Genomic DNA, 16,851 nt, shown 5'->3' on the forward strand with positions numbered 1-16,851 from the left:
CACTCAATTCATGATATTGGCTTCACGATTAAATTCAATTCAATATTCAAAATATTTTGAACAAAAATGTTAATGATGTAAAATTATGACTGTAAAGACTCCTTTATTTCTGAACCATAAACAATGCAAACAGTGTCTGTTTTCGTCTGTATAAAACTAAATACATCAAACATTGCTCAAAACAGAAGTTTAATATTCTAAACAAAATGTGCTACATGTTCACCATATCTTAAAATGAAATTTAGAAATCCTCCTAAAAATGTAATTGAACAAACAAAGTCTCTGAGTTGGGGAAAATGATCAACTAAAACATACTGAGTTCTGTAGCTGCACCTGATTCACCCTTTTAACTGGAAACAGAGCTCCAGTTCCGCAGCCTCTTGCTCAGCCTCTGTAGATCACATTTGATAATATATTAAATGACAACAAAGCAATGTACTGTGGATGCCACAATTTTTAATTTTTACCTGTTAAGGTTAGTTGCCTGTTTTGTATGGTAATGTTAACAAAGTTAATAAAGTTAAATCTAAACAACATGGCAAGCTGCATGAGAGACCTGAGAGGGAACTACTGTTTATAGCTGCTACAACTTAAGTGATGACAGGAACTAACGTAATGTCTTGTGGTCATTACATTAAATGACTAAACATTACATGTAATTATGAATGGATAAAAAGCATGATGTTTATTACATTCAAAAAATGAAATAATTGGCAACTGATATTATTGGACAGTAATGTACTTTTTGGGTTAACAGTAACTCCGCTGTATCACACCACCCCATTGTCGATTATTTTTCCTATAACAGCATGCCCCATCATGTTGTATTCCATATAATAATAATAATAATAATAATAATAATAATAATAATAATAATAATGATGATAATAAATATCTACTTCTCTGGCAATTTATTGAGCCTTACCCAGTTCTAAGAAATTGACTTTGCAAAATATACAGTGCTCACTTGTTTTATATGTGTATAAAATAAAACTATAAGAACCTGACCAGGATAAATAAATAAAACATGAATATAAAGTAAAATATAACAGTATAAGTTAATGATTATCCAGATTAACTCTATTTGAACATTGTTTACCCAGTTAATAGAGAAGAATGTGTCAGTTGTCCTAAACAGCAAGTGGGCTGAATTTTCTACAGACACATTAAACCTGAAACTAAATTTCTTTTGAAAGCTTGAAACCAATTGTAACATTCTGTCCATTTCATTGGGTAAGAAAACAGGAAGTGGGTGATTGCAGAAATGTGATCTTACTTCCTCTTTTTTATTTTTTATCATGTATTATTTAGCATGTAAAACATTACCTACAGCTTCACCCTGTCTGCACTGTTTCCCATGTCTCAAGCTCTGTCTGTCTGTCTGTCTCTTTCTCTCTCTCTCTCTCTCTCTCTCTCTCTCTCTCTCTCTCTCTGTGTGTGTGTGTGTGTGTGTGTGTGTGTGTGTGTGTGTGTGTGTGTGTGTGTGTGTGTGTGTGTGTGTGTGTGTGTGTGTGTGTAAAGATCTCCAGCTAGTGAAAAGCTTCAGAGAGAACTGTACTGTGTTCATTTCCCTTCAGTTGGTTTGTGGGCTTCTGGATGTTTTTACCTCTCTTCTCTTGACTTAGCGAGAGAAAAATGCAGGACGTCTCTTGGATCTTGTTGATGTTCACAGGAGCTGCTTCAGGTAGGTTTCCTCCAGAAACATGATTTATTAATGTTTTTTTTTTTTTTAAGTGGAAGTTTTGTTCTATAGTGTGTAATGTTTTACTCAGACACACTTTTGTCTGAACAGTTTTCTAAACCTTCACTGTGGCTGCGGAGATCATTTTGATTAAAAAAAGTGAAACGCTGTCTCAACATAAAAAAAAAACTATTTATCTTGTAGAGAAAAGATTTTTACATTTTTTTCTGGGATTGTATTGAATATACAGTTCTAAAATAATGGGGAGAAAAACATTAGATGTCATGTTGGTATATAAATCTAAATATAAATAATAATAAAAATGACAGATGCACAGATATTTTGCTCAGCTTTAATCTGTGAAGTAAAAGATCAAATTAAACACAATAATCATCAGCAAATATAATGAAATTTGACAGACTGGACAACATTGTTTAGCATTTTGCTAATATAGTATATGCAGTACAGATTTCTAGGCATTTGGGTCATCTCTAATTCAGACTTTAGTACAGTATATTCTCATGATGATCTCTCTTCATCTTATTAAAGTGTAGTTAATTGTAGATAAGTCAGAAGCCAGCCATACTACACGTTTTTCATTCAAGGGTTAATCATAAAAATACACAAGTTTTCAAACTGAGTAACAGTATGAACAGACAGCTACGTTCTATCTATCTATTGCATGGTATTGATGAATTAATTCTCTTTCTTTTTTTCTTGTAAAACCTAGATTGCATGTTAATAACTTTAGACTGACTTCCCAGTTTGACTAATTTGCACCAAAGTTTTCATTAAACTGTGAAAGTAATTCACTTTTGATAATATTTGGTCTTCATTTAAACAGATTATTCACGAGAAACACACAAGAAAATTGTATTATTTCTGTATTTATAAATTGTACCAAAGCACTGAATTCCAGCTCTCCAGTAATAATGGAGTGATGTTTAAGTTTCAGTGTGTAATAATATTAACAGAATGCTGCTGATTTTTTCTTCCTCTGCAGGTTTGCTGTTTCAGGATCATGTTGTCTGTAGATTTAATGAGAGTAGTCAGTGTCATGTAGCTCTGGGACAACGACTGCACCTGCAAATTCCCCTGGAGGATGGGATTGAAGTAAAGATCACAGACAAGACATCTACCACTCGTTTCATTTTAAAATATAGAAAAACCCAAAGTAACCCACCAAAACCAGATGACCCAAGATGGCAGTTTGTTAAAGATGATAAAACTATGATACTAACCAGTGCAGAGAGGAGCGACTCTGGAACATACACTTTAGACACCTTTGATGCAAACGGGAATAATAAAGGCATTTATACTCTCCAGCTGAACACTGAAGGTAGGATCACACAACCTCTGATCACGTCACACAGCACACAACATTTACAAGTTATTTGATACATGTATAAAATACAACAATTTATTCTATAATCTATAATCTAACGCCTCTTATGAGTTTTACTTGCATAGTAGGATGTGCATATGCCAGTGTGCTCCAAAGTAAGAGAGACAAGTTCTTGTTCTCACCTGCATTATAGCTGTGATAAACATTCTCTCTCTCTCTCTCTCTCTCTCTCTCTCTCTCTCTCTCTCTCTCTCTCTCTCTCTCTCTCTCACGCACACACATATATAAACACAACCAACCGACACTCCTTCCAAAAATTTTAAATAAAGGATTATTACATTATCTTTGCTAAACAACATATTTTTAAATCCATTTATTATTAGCTTTTGATTATGTGAAGTGTCCAGCGTACAAGTCCTTGCATATGAGCTGTTACTATAGAAGCATTATGTATTAGAATGATTGCATTAACATAAACCTGTCATTCATGTTACAGTTGGAACTTTCCTTGCTGTTACACGTGAATAATGCATACCTTCTTCTGACCAATCAGACTCAAGCGTTCAACCTCACTGTGGTCTAATACTATATGGTATACTGTACTCAAGGTGTTAAGCCTTCGATTTGATATACGGTATAAGCATAAATTCAATGATATATTTAATTTTACGCATTTTGGTTGAATTCTAGATTCTGATTGGTCAGCTTTGTAACAGTCATTATGTTTTCTTTGTTTTTTTATTAATTTAAATGACAGTTTGTCTTATTAACTTCAAGAGAGATAGAAAAAAAAGGCTTTGGAGAGAAAATCTGTTTATAGTGCAAGTGATAACAAGAACAATGTTGTTTTGCAGATGTTGCAATTAATCCTAATTAATGTAACTTTAAATGCATGCAAAGTATTTAAAAAAATCACTGGCAAACCTCCTCATGTAATTTTTAGCAAATTGCTGTGTGTCTTTAAGAGGAATAAAATAATTAACTATGTAGCGGTAACAGTAACTGTTTCACACCACCACCTATAACATGTCCCCACGTGTTCCTTACACGAATTAGCCTAGTAAATGAATCATATATATATATGTGTGTGTGTGTATATATATATATATATATATATATATATATATATATATATATATATATATATATATATATATAAATATAAATATATATATGATTATAATACTGTAGGAATATCCATAGTCAGATTTACAATCAAACAGACATGATAGAGAACCAATGGCTACAGGAAACCAGAGAGATCAGGGCTCTGACCTGCAGTATTAGTGGATACATGATGTTGTAAAGTACACAGGTTAACAAGACATATTGGGACTAACTATTAAAGTTAGCTGTAACTGGAGGAAAGCAGGAGTGAGGAATATATGAAGTAGGCTCTTTAATAACAATTATTTTATTTCTATCATCTGTAATCTGCAGCTGAGGTGTCCTCAGTGAAAATGTGGTACAGCTGCTTGTCCCCTGGAGTCATGAAAGTTTACTGTTCTGCTGATGGAGACAACCTCCACTTCAACTGGACTTCTGATTTAAACACATTCCCTCAACTGGAGAATGGGAGCAGCACTGTCGTACTGAGTAAAGACCATCATGGAAATGTCACTTGCCATGTAGAAAATCATGTCAGCCGTGACCACAATACCACTGAACTCCACCCATGTCCTGGTGAGTCTGTATTTTTTTAATAATAATTTAAACAACAGTAACAACAACGATGATGCAACAGTTTTTAGTGTCACTAATCATGCTTTTTGCGGGGGAAAAAAATCTGTGATCATTTGCAGGGGATATGATCCAAGCAAACCCTCCCACTTAAAGTCTTTACTTCAAATAATAATGCACGTCAATAGAATTTCTACATATTGCAGATAAACAACAAATGGCTTGTGGGTCAGTTTTAAACAATGTTCTAGCACTTTCCCTAAATGAATAAACGTCTCATCATATTTCATACTCAAATTATGTTTCAAAACCATATAACGTAATTGCAGAGCAAACAGACGTCATGTGGAGGCTTCGCTCTTTGTGCCATGCACACACTCCATGACTAAGCCTGTGATTGGATGTTAAAAACAAGGTGTGCCCAAGCTGACTCATTCCAAGTATCGTATAGGTTTAACCCTTTGAAGTCTTAAAAAGAATTTAAACATTTTGCGTTAAATTTTATTTTGCTGTATTAAACCACTTTAAAATGTTTTTTTTTTTAACTTAAGTGTTTGGTATATTTTTTTCAGCACAACTTGAGCTTCAAGCATATTTTATTATTTTTTAAATATAAGATACTGTATTGATTTATGTGCTTCCAAAATTTTAATAAGATAAAAACACCTATTAAAAACTATTTATTTTACCTATTAAATTAAATTTATTTAATGAATTAAGAAAACAAGCTAAATTAAATGTTTTTTAAAGTATTTTTTAATTCAACACCATAAATGCAAAATATAAACTTTAAAAGTGAAAAGCAAATAACTCTAGTGAAATATTTACAAAGAAAACGGATTAGTCACAGGTGTTTTTTTTTTGTCTGGTCAGTCCTTCGATTTTTCAGTCTCGTCAATCCACCATAAATGCAAAATATAAACATAAAAAATGAAAAACAGGAAAACAGGAAACTCTAATGAACTATTTTCAAGTAAAACAGATCAGTCACAGGCATTTTTCCCCAGTCTGTGCAGTGCTCCAATGTCAGTGTCCTTTTAGCTGTGCTGTTTTTCATAGCAGTTCCTGCTCACTAAGAGGCACAGTGCCACACCACAGGCCTTGTCCATCAGCACTGTATAGACATAAGAATAGAAAAAATATATTTTAAAAATTAATTTTATATTGTACACACACAAACACACACACAGCAATTCTTTTTATTTTGCACTGTGGCAGTTTCTACAAAACTGTAACATCCAGTGCGGACCACATTGAAATTCTGGGAATTGTGAAATATTGAAAACCAAGAAAGTACATTTTCAATATCTTGAATATGAACTATTGCTGTGTGTGTGTTTGTAATTTCTAGTGTAATTTCTAGGTCCCTGTTTAAATGTACGTAAATTTGTGATATTCACCATGCTAACTGCTTTGTACAAAAGATGAGGTTTTCCTCATGCCTAATCTCTTCTGCTGAAGCATGAGTTCAGATGACACTCTGATGGACTTGATCTAAAATGGATCACAAGCTGTTGCACAAACTTGTGGAGTCCATGCCAGCTCGAGTGCACATTGTCATTAAAGCAAGAAAGACGACATAAAACAGATACTAAAAAACACTGAAATTCATGGAAATATTTCACAGATCCTACTTTTCACTCAAAGTTGTTGTCAGTAATATAATTTGTAAGGAAAACTGTTGTAGTAAAATTAGAAAAGAATGCAAAATAGAAAGCATATTCTTTCACAAAAGCTCTCATACTTTTGGACTCCACTGTAGATATATCTAATAAACTAGCAACTCACTGTACATGTTTATATATTAGTGTATGTTTTTTTATGCAGAGCTTGTCATTAGAGTATGTGCTAGTGATACTTCATTGATGTGCACTTGCAGAGCCCACAACTTCAGTTTCAAGAAACGTGACCAGTGTGGACGAGTCAACAGAACAAAACTTTGGTACGAATACCACAGTAAGCAACAAAGAGACTAACAGCTACAATCAGACTCTTTCTACGAGCTCCCCGAGCTCCAATACTAACTCAGGGTTTCTAAGTAAGTAAATAGATAACGACATGAATATGCAAATTCATGTGCTGCTAAATCAAAGACGAACTAGATGTGCCTGATTTTACAAAAAACAACTGTATCTACTCTGGCACTTACACCTCTACTTTTCGCACTTTGCTTCTTCTGGAACTCAATTATTGGATCTTGTATGGTAGCACCACTTGTATTGTTCTCTGCTTGATATCGCTTTGCTTGTATTTTCTCATTTGTAAATCGCTTTATATAAAAGCATCTGCTAAATGAATAAATGTAAATGTATTAAAGTCAAGTATGTTCTGAATATGTCCAAGCTAAATTCGATTTGTTTTCATTATGACTGACATCATCGTTGTTGTTATGTCATGGCCTGAATTTCTCTTCACTCCTGAAAAGCTAACTCTATCTTCCATAACTGATTTTTTTTTTCTTCTTTCAATCTTCTTGCAGAGATCACTCTGATTATCCTGAGCTCAGTTTGTGTGCTTCTCATCATGATATCCATCTTAGCATTCTACATGTACAAGAAGAAACAAGGCCGAAAGAACAAAGAAGGTCAGAAGGTTGCACGTTAATTAATTGAGCAATTAATTAATTAATTCGTATATTTATTTCTTATTTACAGGACTTAACTTACTAGATGAGAGAAGATTGTTATGATGTTCACTCACATTAATAGGAACACGTGTATACCTGCACATTCATGCAATTAGCAAATCAGCCAGTCATTTGGCAGAAGTGCAAGTCATCCAGATACTAGTCAAGAGCTTCAGTGAATGTTCACATGACACATTCTGTTTAAACTCTAGAGACTCTTGTGCATCCCAGAAGTTAATCCCTGAGAATCAGCAGTTTTTCAAAACAGCCCATCTGGCACCAACAATGCCATGGTCAAAGTCACATTTTTGAGATCACATTTTTTCCTCACTGTGATGTTTGATGTGAATATTAACTAATGATCTTGACCTGCATCTGCATGATTTAATGTACTGTGCTGTTGCCTTTACCATTGAGCTGCTTGTCTACAGCGCTATGAAGTTTAATAGTGGTTTAATAGATGTGTGGGTGTGTTTTGTTGACAGCCCCTTCTCAGGACGGCATGGAGATTGTGTACTCGCAGGTCACCCATTTACCCATGGGCACGACAGAGAGAAGACCCAGGATATGTAGGATTATAACACACTTTATTAATATATGCCCTGGATTAATCCAAATACCTTTCATGGATGTAATACACTTTATTTTCACAAAACGTAAGAGTGGGATAATATACCAGTATGGAGGAATACTACAGTAAGGAAATCTGAAATGCTTATATAATTAACATTACAAGTAATTAAACCCTTTGCCCTGCTATTACAGTGTTAAATGGCATTTAATCACTACGACCATTTAGTGTTCTTGGTTGTGCAATTATCACACCTATACCCCTACAGTCAGCTAAAATATCCAAGTCAGATTTGATCATTTACATTTGAACAAGCAGATGTTATACATACAGTATACCTGTAAAACTTTTCTTAGTTAGGGAAATTGAATGAACTGCAGATTATGTAGGAATTTAATTACACAGATTCATAAAAGTGCAAAAGATGATCAAAGATGATAGAACTTCTGAGTGTAACTAATTAATGAAATAACTACATGTGGCTTAAGTCCCTGCAGAAATGGATCAATTTGAATTTCTGTACCAATTTTAGCTTCAACAGACCTTCTATCCAACTTTTTTTTTTTTTTTTTTTTTTAGCTTAATGCCCTACCTACTGTACCTTACCTCTACTTTGGGTGAAGCTTCTAGTTCATTTTGCCCAGCTAGTAAAAAAAAAAAAAATCACAAAAAAATGTCAATTTTCACAACAAAAGCCTTTTTTTAAAAAAACTTTATTTTGCATTATTTCAATATGAGGATCATGGGTTTCACCATCCCTGCTAATATAAACTTAACTAAAATAATCCTAAGATCTAAGATACTTAACGACATGATGTCTGTGATGGGGGTTTAAAAGGAGCCTAGTAGCTTTCACACTTGTTCACATTTGTCTAATGTGAGACTAATAGCAATGTTAGATATTGGCCCTGAGAAAATAATAATAATATTGACATTAATAAAGAACATGCACCCAGTAGCATCCTTCCTTTGTAATATTGTGATCTCAGTATTGTAAGGTTCTAATCTGGCCATGTGACTGAAAACCATGCAAACCTCATGAACTGACTGAGTTTGGTGAGTGTAGCCTCAGATTTATGTTCTTGGCTGAAAGGAGTGGAACCTGATGGTCTTCTGCTGTTGTAGGCCTTCCACCACAAGGTTCAACATGTTGTGCTTTCTGAAATGCTTTTCTGTTTTCCACAGTTGTAAATAATGGTTATTTGAGTGACCTTGACCTTCCTGTCATCTCAAAGCAGTCTGGTCATTCTTGCCTAACGTACAAAATGAACAAAATGTTTCTAGCTGCAGAGCTGGATATATAAGAGTGTATATAAGAGACATTTAGAAGGAGTTATGGTTTCTACACTTTTATAAGTTGACAGATAAGGAAAATATTCAGATTCAAGCCTGCTTAATGCTCTACTGCAGGCGTGTCCAATTTTATCCACAAAGGGCCGGGGTGGGTGCAGGTTTTCATTCCAATCAAGCAGGAGCCACACCTGATTACACCTGTTTAATCATCTTGCCTTTAACTAAACTCAAAGAACTCAGGTGTGGTAATGAAAACCTGCATCCAAACCAGGCTTTTCTGAACAAGATTGGACACCCATGTGCTACAGATGCTACAAATAAATTGTATTTTAACATTTCTTGGTGTGATGTTGTCTTGTGGTCCAGCCCAAGGTCGGGACGAGGATGTGGAGTATGCCATGGTGGGTACTCGATCCAACAAAAGAAAAGAAATGAAGAAAGAGGACGAGGTGCAGTATGGCGAGCTTGTGTTTAACACTCCTGCTAAAAACAAGCGTGAGACACCCAGACTGCAAGACGATTGTGTGTACTCTCAGGTCCATCATGGTCGGTGAGGTTTACACTCTCTGTCAGTCTCAGCATGTAGCAGATTTATTATATTTTTTTATACACCATCAAATTGGAGCCTGAATATCTAAATGCTATCTTTTAAAAAGCTGCAACTATATTCATCCATTTTTATTTTGCAAGATCATTCTGGTAGAGGAAGTAGCTACTGGAGATGTTCCACCCTCACACCCATTAATCAGTCATCTCTTACACACACTCTTCTCTTACCCAAAATAAAACTTCACAAATCATTAATATTTTATGTCATTTTCTCACAACAAAGGCAATTTTTAAAAAAAACACATTCAAAAAAGTAATTGCATAAGCAGATTCATGTTTGCTATCATTCATTTTTTGAGCACTTGTATCTCTGCTCATTTCCACATCAGCGCCTTTATTAAGAACTGGAAATATACTGAACTTATTTCCAAAAGTAAGACCAATCTGCTCAATGACATGATGTCATATGGTGTATAAACCAGTCATTGGTTCTGCAATAACCCTGCAAAAAACAACAACAATATCTCAGCAAATATATTTGATATTATCTAGCGCTAAATGCTCGAAATACGCAACACTATCCACCAATTTATTAAGATAATTTCAAGCTTGAAATGAGTAAATATCTCCAGAAATGACCTTCATATTCTTATTTTTGTTTTACAATAATTACATAAGTAAGGAATAAAACACTTGGGGTTGTGTTGTTAGAGAAAAAATAATCTACACAATGCTGAGTTACCTTTACCACTGTGAAGCTGATTGAGTTCTAAACTCAGCACAACCTGAAGTTCCTCTTACAAAGCAACAAGTTTCCGATCGCTATTGTTAAAAAATATATATATATTAAAGAGGGACATACTTTTTTCCCTCTTTGTTTAATGTTTGTTTAATCTCTGTGAAAGTTTTTTTTATACAGTATAACAGTTAAAACAGTTTATCACAGTTGCACCACCTTCTCTTGAAGCTAATAAGAAAAAACAAATGCAGCTTGTCATGTTACAGAGAAACCAGAAAGCACAATGTTCTCCATCTTTAGAATTTGCCATGGAAAACTGAAATTTACAGCTTTACCTCAAATTGTTACAAAGTGGCAACACAGGAGGCTCCTCAAACTATTGATTATATGTTTTGCTTTGTAAATAGTATGTTTTAGGTTTATTATTATATTTAGATTGTGTGCAGTGTCCAGCATACAAATCCCTGTAAATGAACTACAGACAGAGTTGCTAGACAGACAAACAAACAAACAAACATACAACAAAACTCCCGCTAGTTGGCCTCATGTGAATGCTGTGCCTCTCTGGACATTGAATTATTCTTATTTTGTTAGTTATGTATTTTTATTTGACTAATTTCTTTAATGATTTTACTGTTTGGATCATCCAATTCTAATTGTAACCATAACTTGAATAGATTTATGTGCTTGAGCCATGAACAAGACACTTTTCTTGAAACAGTTTGACCCAGACAGTAACAAGGCAAAACTAAAAATGGAATTCTGAACCAAAAAAAGCTAGTAGCCATCATATTTCTTGCATATTTCCTCTCCCACCTGTGAACACATGTCTGCATTCAGGCTGAATCATGAGAAACGCTTATGCAGTCTTTGAACCGAAAAGAGTTTTTTGGCCTGATGCCATAGGAGAACCCTTTTATGTTGCACAAAGAACCTTTTACTCTCAAGTTCTCTAGAGAAACATCTATTTACTGGTGCTTTAAAGAACCCACAACTGGTTCTTCATAGCAGTGTCACAAGGAACCATGTTATCACAAGTTCTCTAAAAAACCGTTAGTTTGTGCTTTATGGAACCAAAGTAAGATTCTTAAGAGGGATGCCAGGAGAACTTTTTCCAGTCCCACAAGGAACTTTATAGGGTTCAGTTTAATAGGATGGTGCCTTGAAAAACCAATACACTGCTCTGAACAATCTATAATGAACCATAAATAACTTCTTTAGTCTCCAAAGAATCATATATCTCAATTCAAGAACCCTATACAATGAAAAATGGTTATTGAAGAACTATTGAAGAACCTTTTTTAAGAGTGTCGGACTCTTATTTTTTTTTAAATCAGTATTATAATTAGTAGTAGTATTTCTATTTTTATAAGTATTGTTTCGTTGATGAAGAGACAATAAATAGGAAGGATTTTTTTTTTTTTACTTTTTTAAACAACTTAAGACACATCTGTGAATTTCCAATGCAGCTTACACACTGTTTTGTTTCACATACTTCAGCAAGAAAAAAGAGGAAGTCTGAATTGCTCCTTTTTTCCAACCAACATTTCTGCTTCTCTGTCATGAATTTCAAAATGAAAAGAAGAAGAAAAAAACCCAAAAAAACACCACCTTGCCTCTGTGGTCAAGTTCTGTACATAATAAATATGAGATTTTTTTTTCTCTACTATGTAAAAAATGTTACTTGGATCAAATAAATGATTTTTCAGCTTATGAAATGTAAAACCGTTGTGGTTCAGTGATGTTGATTTAAATGTTTGTGTATTTTATTTTGTTTCTTTCAAAGTTTTTAAAAGAAATGTATTTATTACACATTCTTCTTATTATTTACTATTTACAGTATTACCATATACATCTTATTTGGTAGCTACTTATCCACTGCTGCTAAATCTTTCTGTGAAATAGCTAACAGGTAACTAGTTCACTTAAAATCTCTTTGGGCCGTGCTATTTTAGGAAAGTAATCAACAACAGGGTGGAGTGGTATTGCCAGAGATTTTGGTGAGCACTGATTATTTTTCTGTAGTACTACCTTCCAAAATAATTTATCCCTCTTATACCGCAGCAAATTGGCAACTAAATATATTCATAAACAACATGTTGTATTTGTTTAAAATAAATGTACAGCTTTCAGGTTACTTCATGATCTTACATCACATACTGTAGGTTCCAACCTCTGTAAACAAGCTACACATTTTTAAACAATAATATAGTAGAAAGAGCGCATTAATTTATGTCAACCTTGCAGACAAAACTACTGTCAGAGCTGCTGTTTAAAATAGATGAATGAACACCTTCTGACCAATCAGAATCGAGCATTCTGAGCTGGAGCTGTCTGCTTTAACTCTGTACTAATGTTATAGTGGAGAGGTGTGAATTGTTTGCCCATCACTGGGATAACACCCCTCCCCTTTCCTATCACCCTGCTAACCAGCTGCTAAACACATGATATTCTACACAGAGAAAGCCAACAATGTCCTGATTAATCTTATAGCAGACTTGTGGTGATAAAACAAATTTATACTGATTGTAAATGTCCAATATTCCAATATTGGAATATAAAATTCCATTCCGCAGGCAGAAGGAACGCCAGTGTACTGTGAGAAAGGGACCACAGCCATTACTGCTCAGATAACAGATTCTTATCACTGATATGAATTTTAGAAGGATGTTACTCATGATTTCCGTTTCCATTGGGGGCTGTGCATTTATCTCATGGGGCTGTTAAAATTAGTTCCTTATCGAGACCTTCAATCACAGTGCAAGTACAACTTCAAGAAGTCCAAATAATCATTCGTAGAAAATACTTCAGTGATTGTAGTCTGTTACTCTACTTAAGTATTATTTAGGGAGAATTTATACTTTACTTAACCATTATGGAAATTGAATACCTTATTAAATTGCATATCTTAATTTATACTTACGTTTTTATTTAGATTTTCAGAGTACTCATTACAAATCTCTAGTTCTCTCATCCAGCCAATGACTGTATGCTATATACAGTATCGACTGAATAGGCTTCCATACATTTTGTTTCTATTTTATTCACCTTTCAGTTTAAAGCATCCAAACTAATTTATGTATTTGGATAAAAAAAAAAAGAGAGAGATTCTGTCATTTAATGTGTAAATGTGTTTGTACATGTGAATGTATTGTATTTAACAATGCCTTGGTTGTATTGTCAATTTCAACCTTGTAGCTTTGTATTATGTTGTAATAATTGATGGAAAACCTATTTCTGTACCTCTGCAGAGCCTCTGTTTTTATATTTGCTCTTAAATAAAGCAGTGATGTTTTACAGTGTAGTGGCACAGTGGAGGAGTTGGGGGTTATTTCCATGCGCTGGAAAATGAAAAAAAGATAAACACACTCGACCACATATGCAAACATGCTCATGCAAACCTGTTGCTAGTGACATATTTATAATGTGTGGGAGACACTATTACTGATCAGGCGAGACAGAGAGAGATGATACTCGTTTAATTATTTATTTTACTCTTTTTGATTCTGTTCAACCCCACAGCGATTCATTTTTTAAATTGTAACACAAAAAAAGAGAGAGAGAGATGTGCTAGAGCTCACTAGATTCTGCAGAACTGGCCCTTGGAGCTGAGTTGTAAATGTGTCCAAAACAACGCTGCACTTAATATACTGACCTTTTGATGTCTTTCAGCTCTGTTACATCTCACCTTACCTGCTGGTTAGTCAAAAATCAAGTTTAAAAGCTGTAGAGCCATTTCCTCTTGCACCATGTCACTACTGACTATAACTGTAACCCATAAAGAGAAGCTATATTTTTGTATATGTGTACAAATGCAACCTCTTACAATGCGACAATTAAAAGGTCTGCATTTTAATGCTTTTTAATTTCATCTATATATAGTGATTATGAGGTTAAAGGTTATGCTTATAGTCAAAGGAACATTTCGATTTCACTGGGCTATTTTTTCATACTGGTTTTAACACAGTGTCACATGCTACACATTGCTCAGTGAGTAGAGATATATGCAAATGCAGTTTGTTTGTTTGTAACCTTTATTTAATCAGGATAAAACTCATTGAGATAAAAACTCTTTCGCATGTGACCTGGCCAATAAGGCAACAATTAAAGACACAGCAAGGGTTAACACATTAAGAAAAATTCCCCACCTCTCCACAGAAAAAATAAATAGTAATATACAATCAAATATCGCAGAAGCAACTTCCAGTATGGTTATACTCAAAGTTATTTACAAGTGCCATAAATTCAACCAGTGAAGGGAGCACAGTATGTTTTAAGTGTTCCTGTAAGTTGTTCCGCGTTGTTGAGACATTAAAATAAAAGAAAAAAAAATCCCACAGCTCAGACCTAACAAAGGGAACAAGAAGTTGAATAATGTCCTTTGAGTCAAGATTGTAATGTTTGGTTTTTTCAGAGATGATGGATGACAAATAAGTAGGTAACAAGGCACATATTTATTTATAAATGAAGCAGTACCAACGTGAATGCCATTGTACATAAAACAGAACAGTGGTGCATTTTATAGTCACAACCTGTAATAAAACGTAAGGCGCTGTGAAAAAGAATGTCTAATTTTTTTTTTAAGATTTTACTCTGGGGCATGCATATATATATATATATATATATATATATATATATATATATATATATATATATATATATATATATATATATATATATATATATATATATATATGTCTCCATAATCAAGTATGGGAAAAAATGTTGTAGACACTGAATACGTTCTGGCACTGATAGGGAAATAAGATTTATTTCTAAAATAAAAAACGTAATTTTAATTTAAGTTTAAAACCAATAATATCAATATCAGTTCAATATTTTAATAAGGGCAAAGCAGAAAAATCCCAAATTGTCAAGGTCAAAACACAGGCGTGGGTCAGGTGATGAGCAAACAGAGTAGACTAGGCAAAAACAAACGTGTGAATCCAAGAAAACCAGAACAACAATCAAAGGCAAAGTTGTATGGTGAAGTCAGATGTATCCGGCACAAACTGAGCATTTACTTCACATCGATATAGTGAGTTAGAGATGTGTGATTACAAGTCAGGGAATTATTGGGAATGAGTTGGCTGCTGTGGTTTCTGAGAAGTGTAGCTTGAAGCAGCCATCATAACATCCTAACACTTGGAACAAGGAGTGCATTTTAGGAGTGCAGCACATAATAAAATAAGCTAGCAAAATAAGCAAAGGTAAATAAAATGTTCCCTGGTGCTCCTGGTTGCTTATTAGGTTATACTATCTAGGTTATACATTTAGGTATCAGTATTGGTATAAAAAAAAAAAAGTGGGTACCAATGCATCTGGTTAAAGGAAAGGCACCCAAGATTGTTATAGTCATTAGGGTAAACTGGTGGTGTTGATGCCATTTAAACAGAAATTCTAACCTATGTGCAGGCCAGAAGTTGTGGCACAGCTCTGGTTTAAGTACAAAAATATCCATATAAGTTGCCTTCAAACATAATTATACTCAAAATACTGTACACAGCATTTTTTGGACACAACATGTTGCAGTGCATTGCAAAACTTCCTCAGCTCTTTTGTACATGATTACAAAGGGGACTTCCAAAATAAGGCAACGTGTGGTTTTGGATGTAGAACATGTGTGGACATTTAATATATGTTCAAAATTAAATGATAAAATTCATTTTTCCAAGAACATAACTAAAACACTCTCAGGGATCTTTGTTGACAGGAGAAGAAGATACATAAAATACAAATACAAAAGTTTTCAGGTCAATATAGACAGAGTTGTCAGGTAGCAGAGATGGTTGTAAGTGCAGGGTAAAATATTTTATTATAGAACTGGCAAAGAAATCTAAAATGCAATTCAAGGTCATACATGTGGTAACAGGTGACATAAATAGACTGGAGTAGAATCGGTAAACAGGAAATAAGTCAATGATCAAAACCAGAAAAGAAATAACAATCGGCTACACTAAGTGATACAGCCAGGTCTATAAGTATTTGGACACAACTTTTGTAAATCTGCCTCTCTACACCACCACCACGATGGATTTGAAATGGCACAATCAATATGTGATTGAAGTGTAGACTTTCAGCTTTAATTCAAGGGGTTTAACAAAAATATTGCATTCACCATTTAGGAATTGCAGCCCTTTAATTTTCGCAGGCTCAAAAGTTATTGGACAAACTAACAATGCTAAATATTAGGATTATTTTTTTAAGAATTGGATGCAAATCCATTGCAGTCAATCAGTGCGTTTACATGGACAACAATAATCCACTCTTAACCCGATTAAGACCATACTTTGATTAAGAAACTACCATGTAAACAGCAATTTTTAACTATCTTTATCTAATTAAGGTCATACTCGAAGTAAGCAAT

General features: G+C 34.1%; 1 protein-coding gene across 3 annotated transcripts; it reads left to right on the forward strand.

Moving 5' to 3' along the window:
- The first annotated feature begins 1,338 nt into the window (after window positions 1-1,338).
- LOC108277599 (uncharacterized) lies at window positions 1,339-13,788 on the forward strand. Of its 3 annotated transcripts, none has more exons than XM_053688451.1 (7): window positions 1,339-1,684; window positions 2,685-3,020; window positions 4,467-4,709; window positions 6,586-6,744; window positions 7,186-7,290; window positions 7,818-7,901; window positions 9,563-13,788. In XM_053688451.1, exons 1-7 carry the CDS (start codon window positions 1,636-1,638, stop codon window positions 9,748-9,750), a joined length of 1,164 nt encoding a protein of 387 aa, XP_053544426.1. In that variant the 5' UTR covers window positions 1,339-1,635; the 3' UTR covers window positions 9,751-13,788. The 3 variants fall into 3 exon arrangements, with proteins under 3 accessions (XP_053544426.1, XP_053544428.1, XP_053544427.1); XM_053688452.1 differs by having other exon boundaries at window positions 1,341-1,684; window positions 6,586-6,648; XM_053688453.1 differs by lacking the exon at window positions 6,586-6,744 and having other exon boundaries at window positions 1,340-1,684.
- Window positions 13,789-16,851: the final 3,063 nt, after the last annotated feature.

The sequence above is a fragment of the Ictalurus punctatus genome, chromosome 2, assembly GCF_001660625.3.
Source record: "Ictalurus punctatus breed USDA103 chromosome 2, Coco_2.0, whole genome shotgun sequence".
Lineage (NCBI taxonomy): Eukaryota > Metazoa > Chordata > Actinopteri > Siluriformes > Ictaluridae > Ictalurus > Ictalurus punctatus.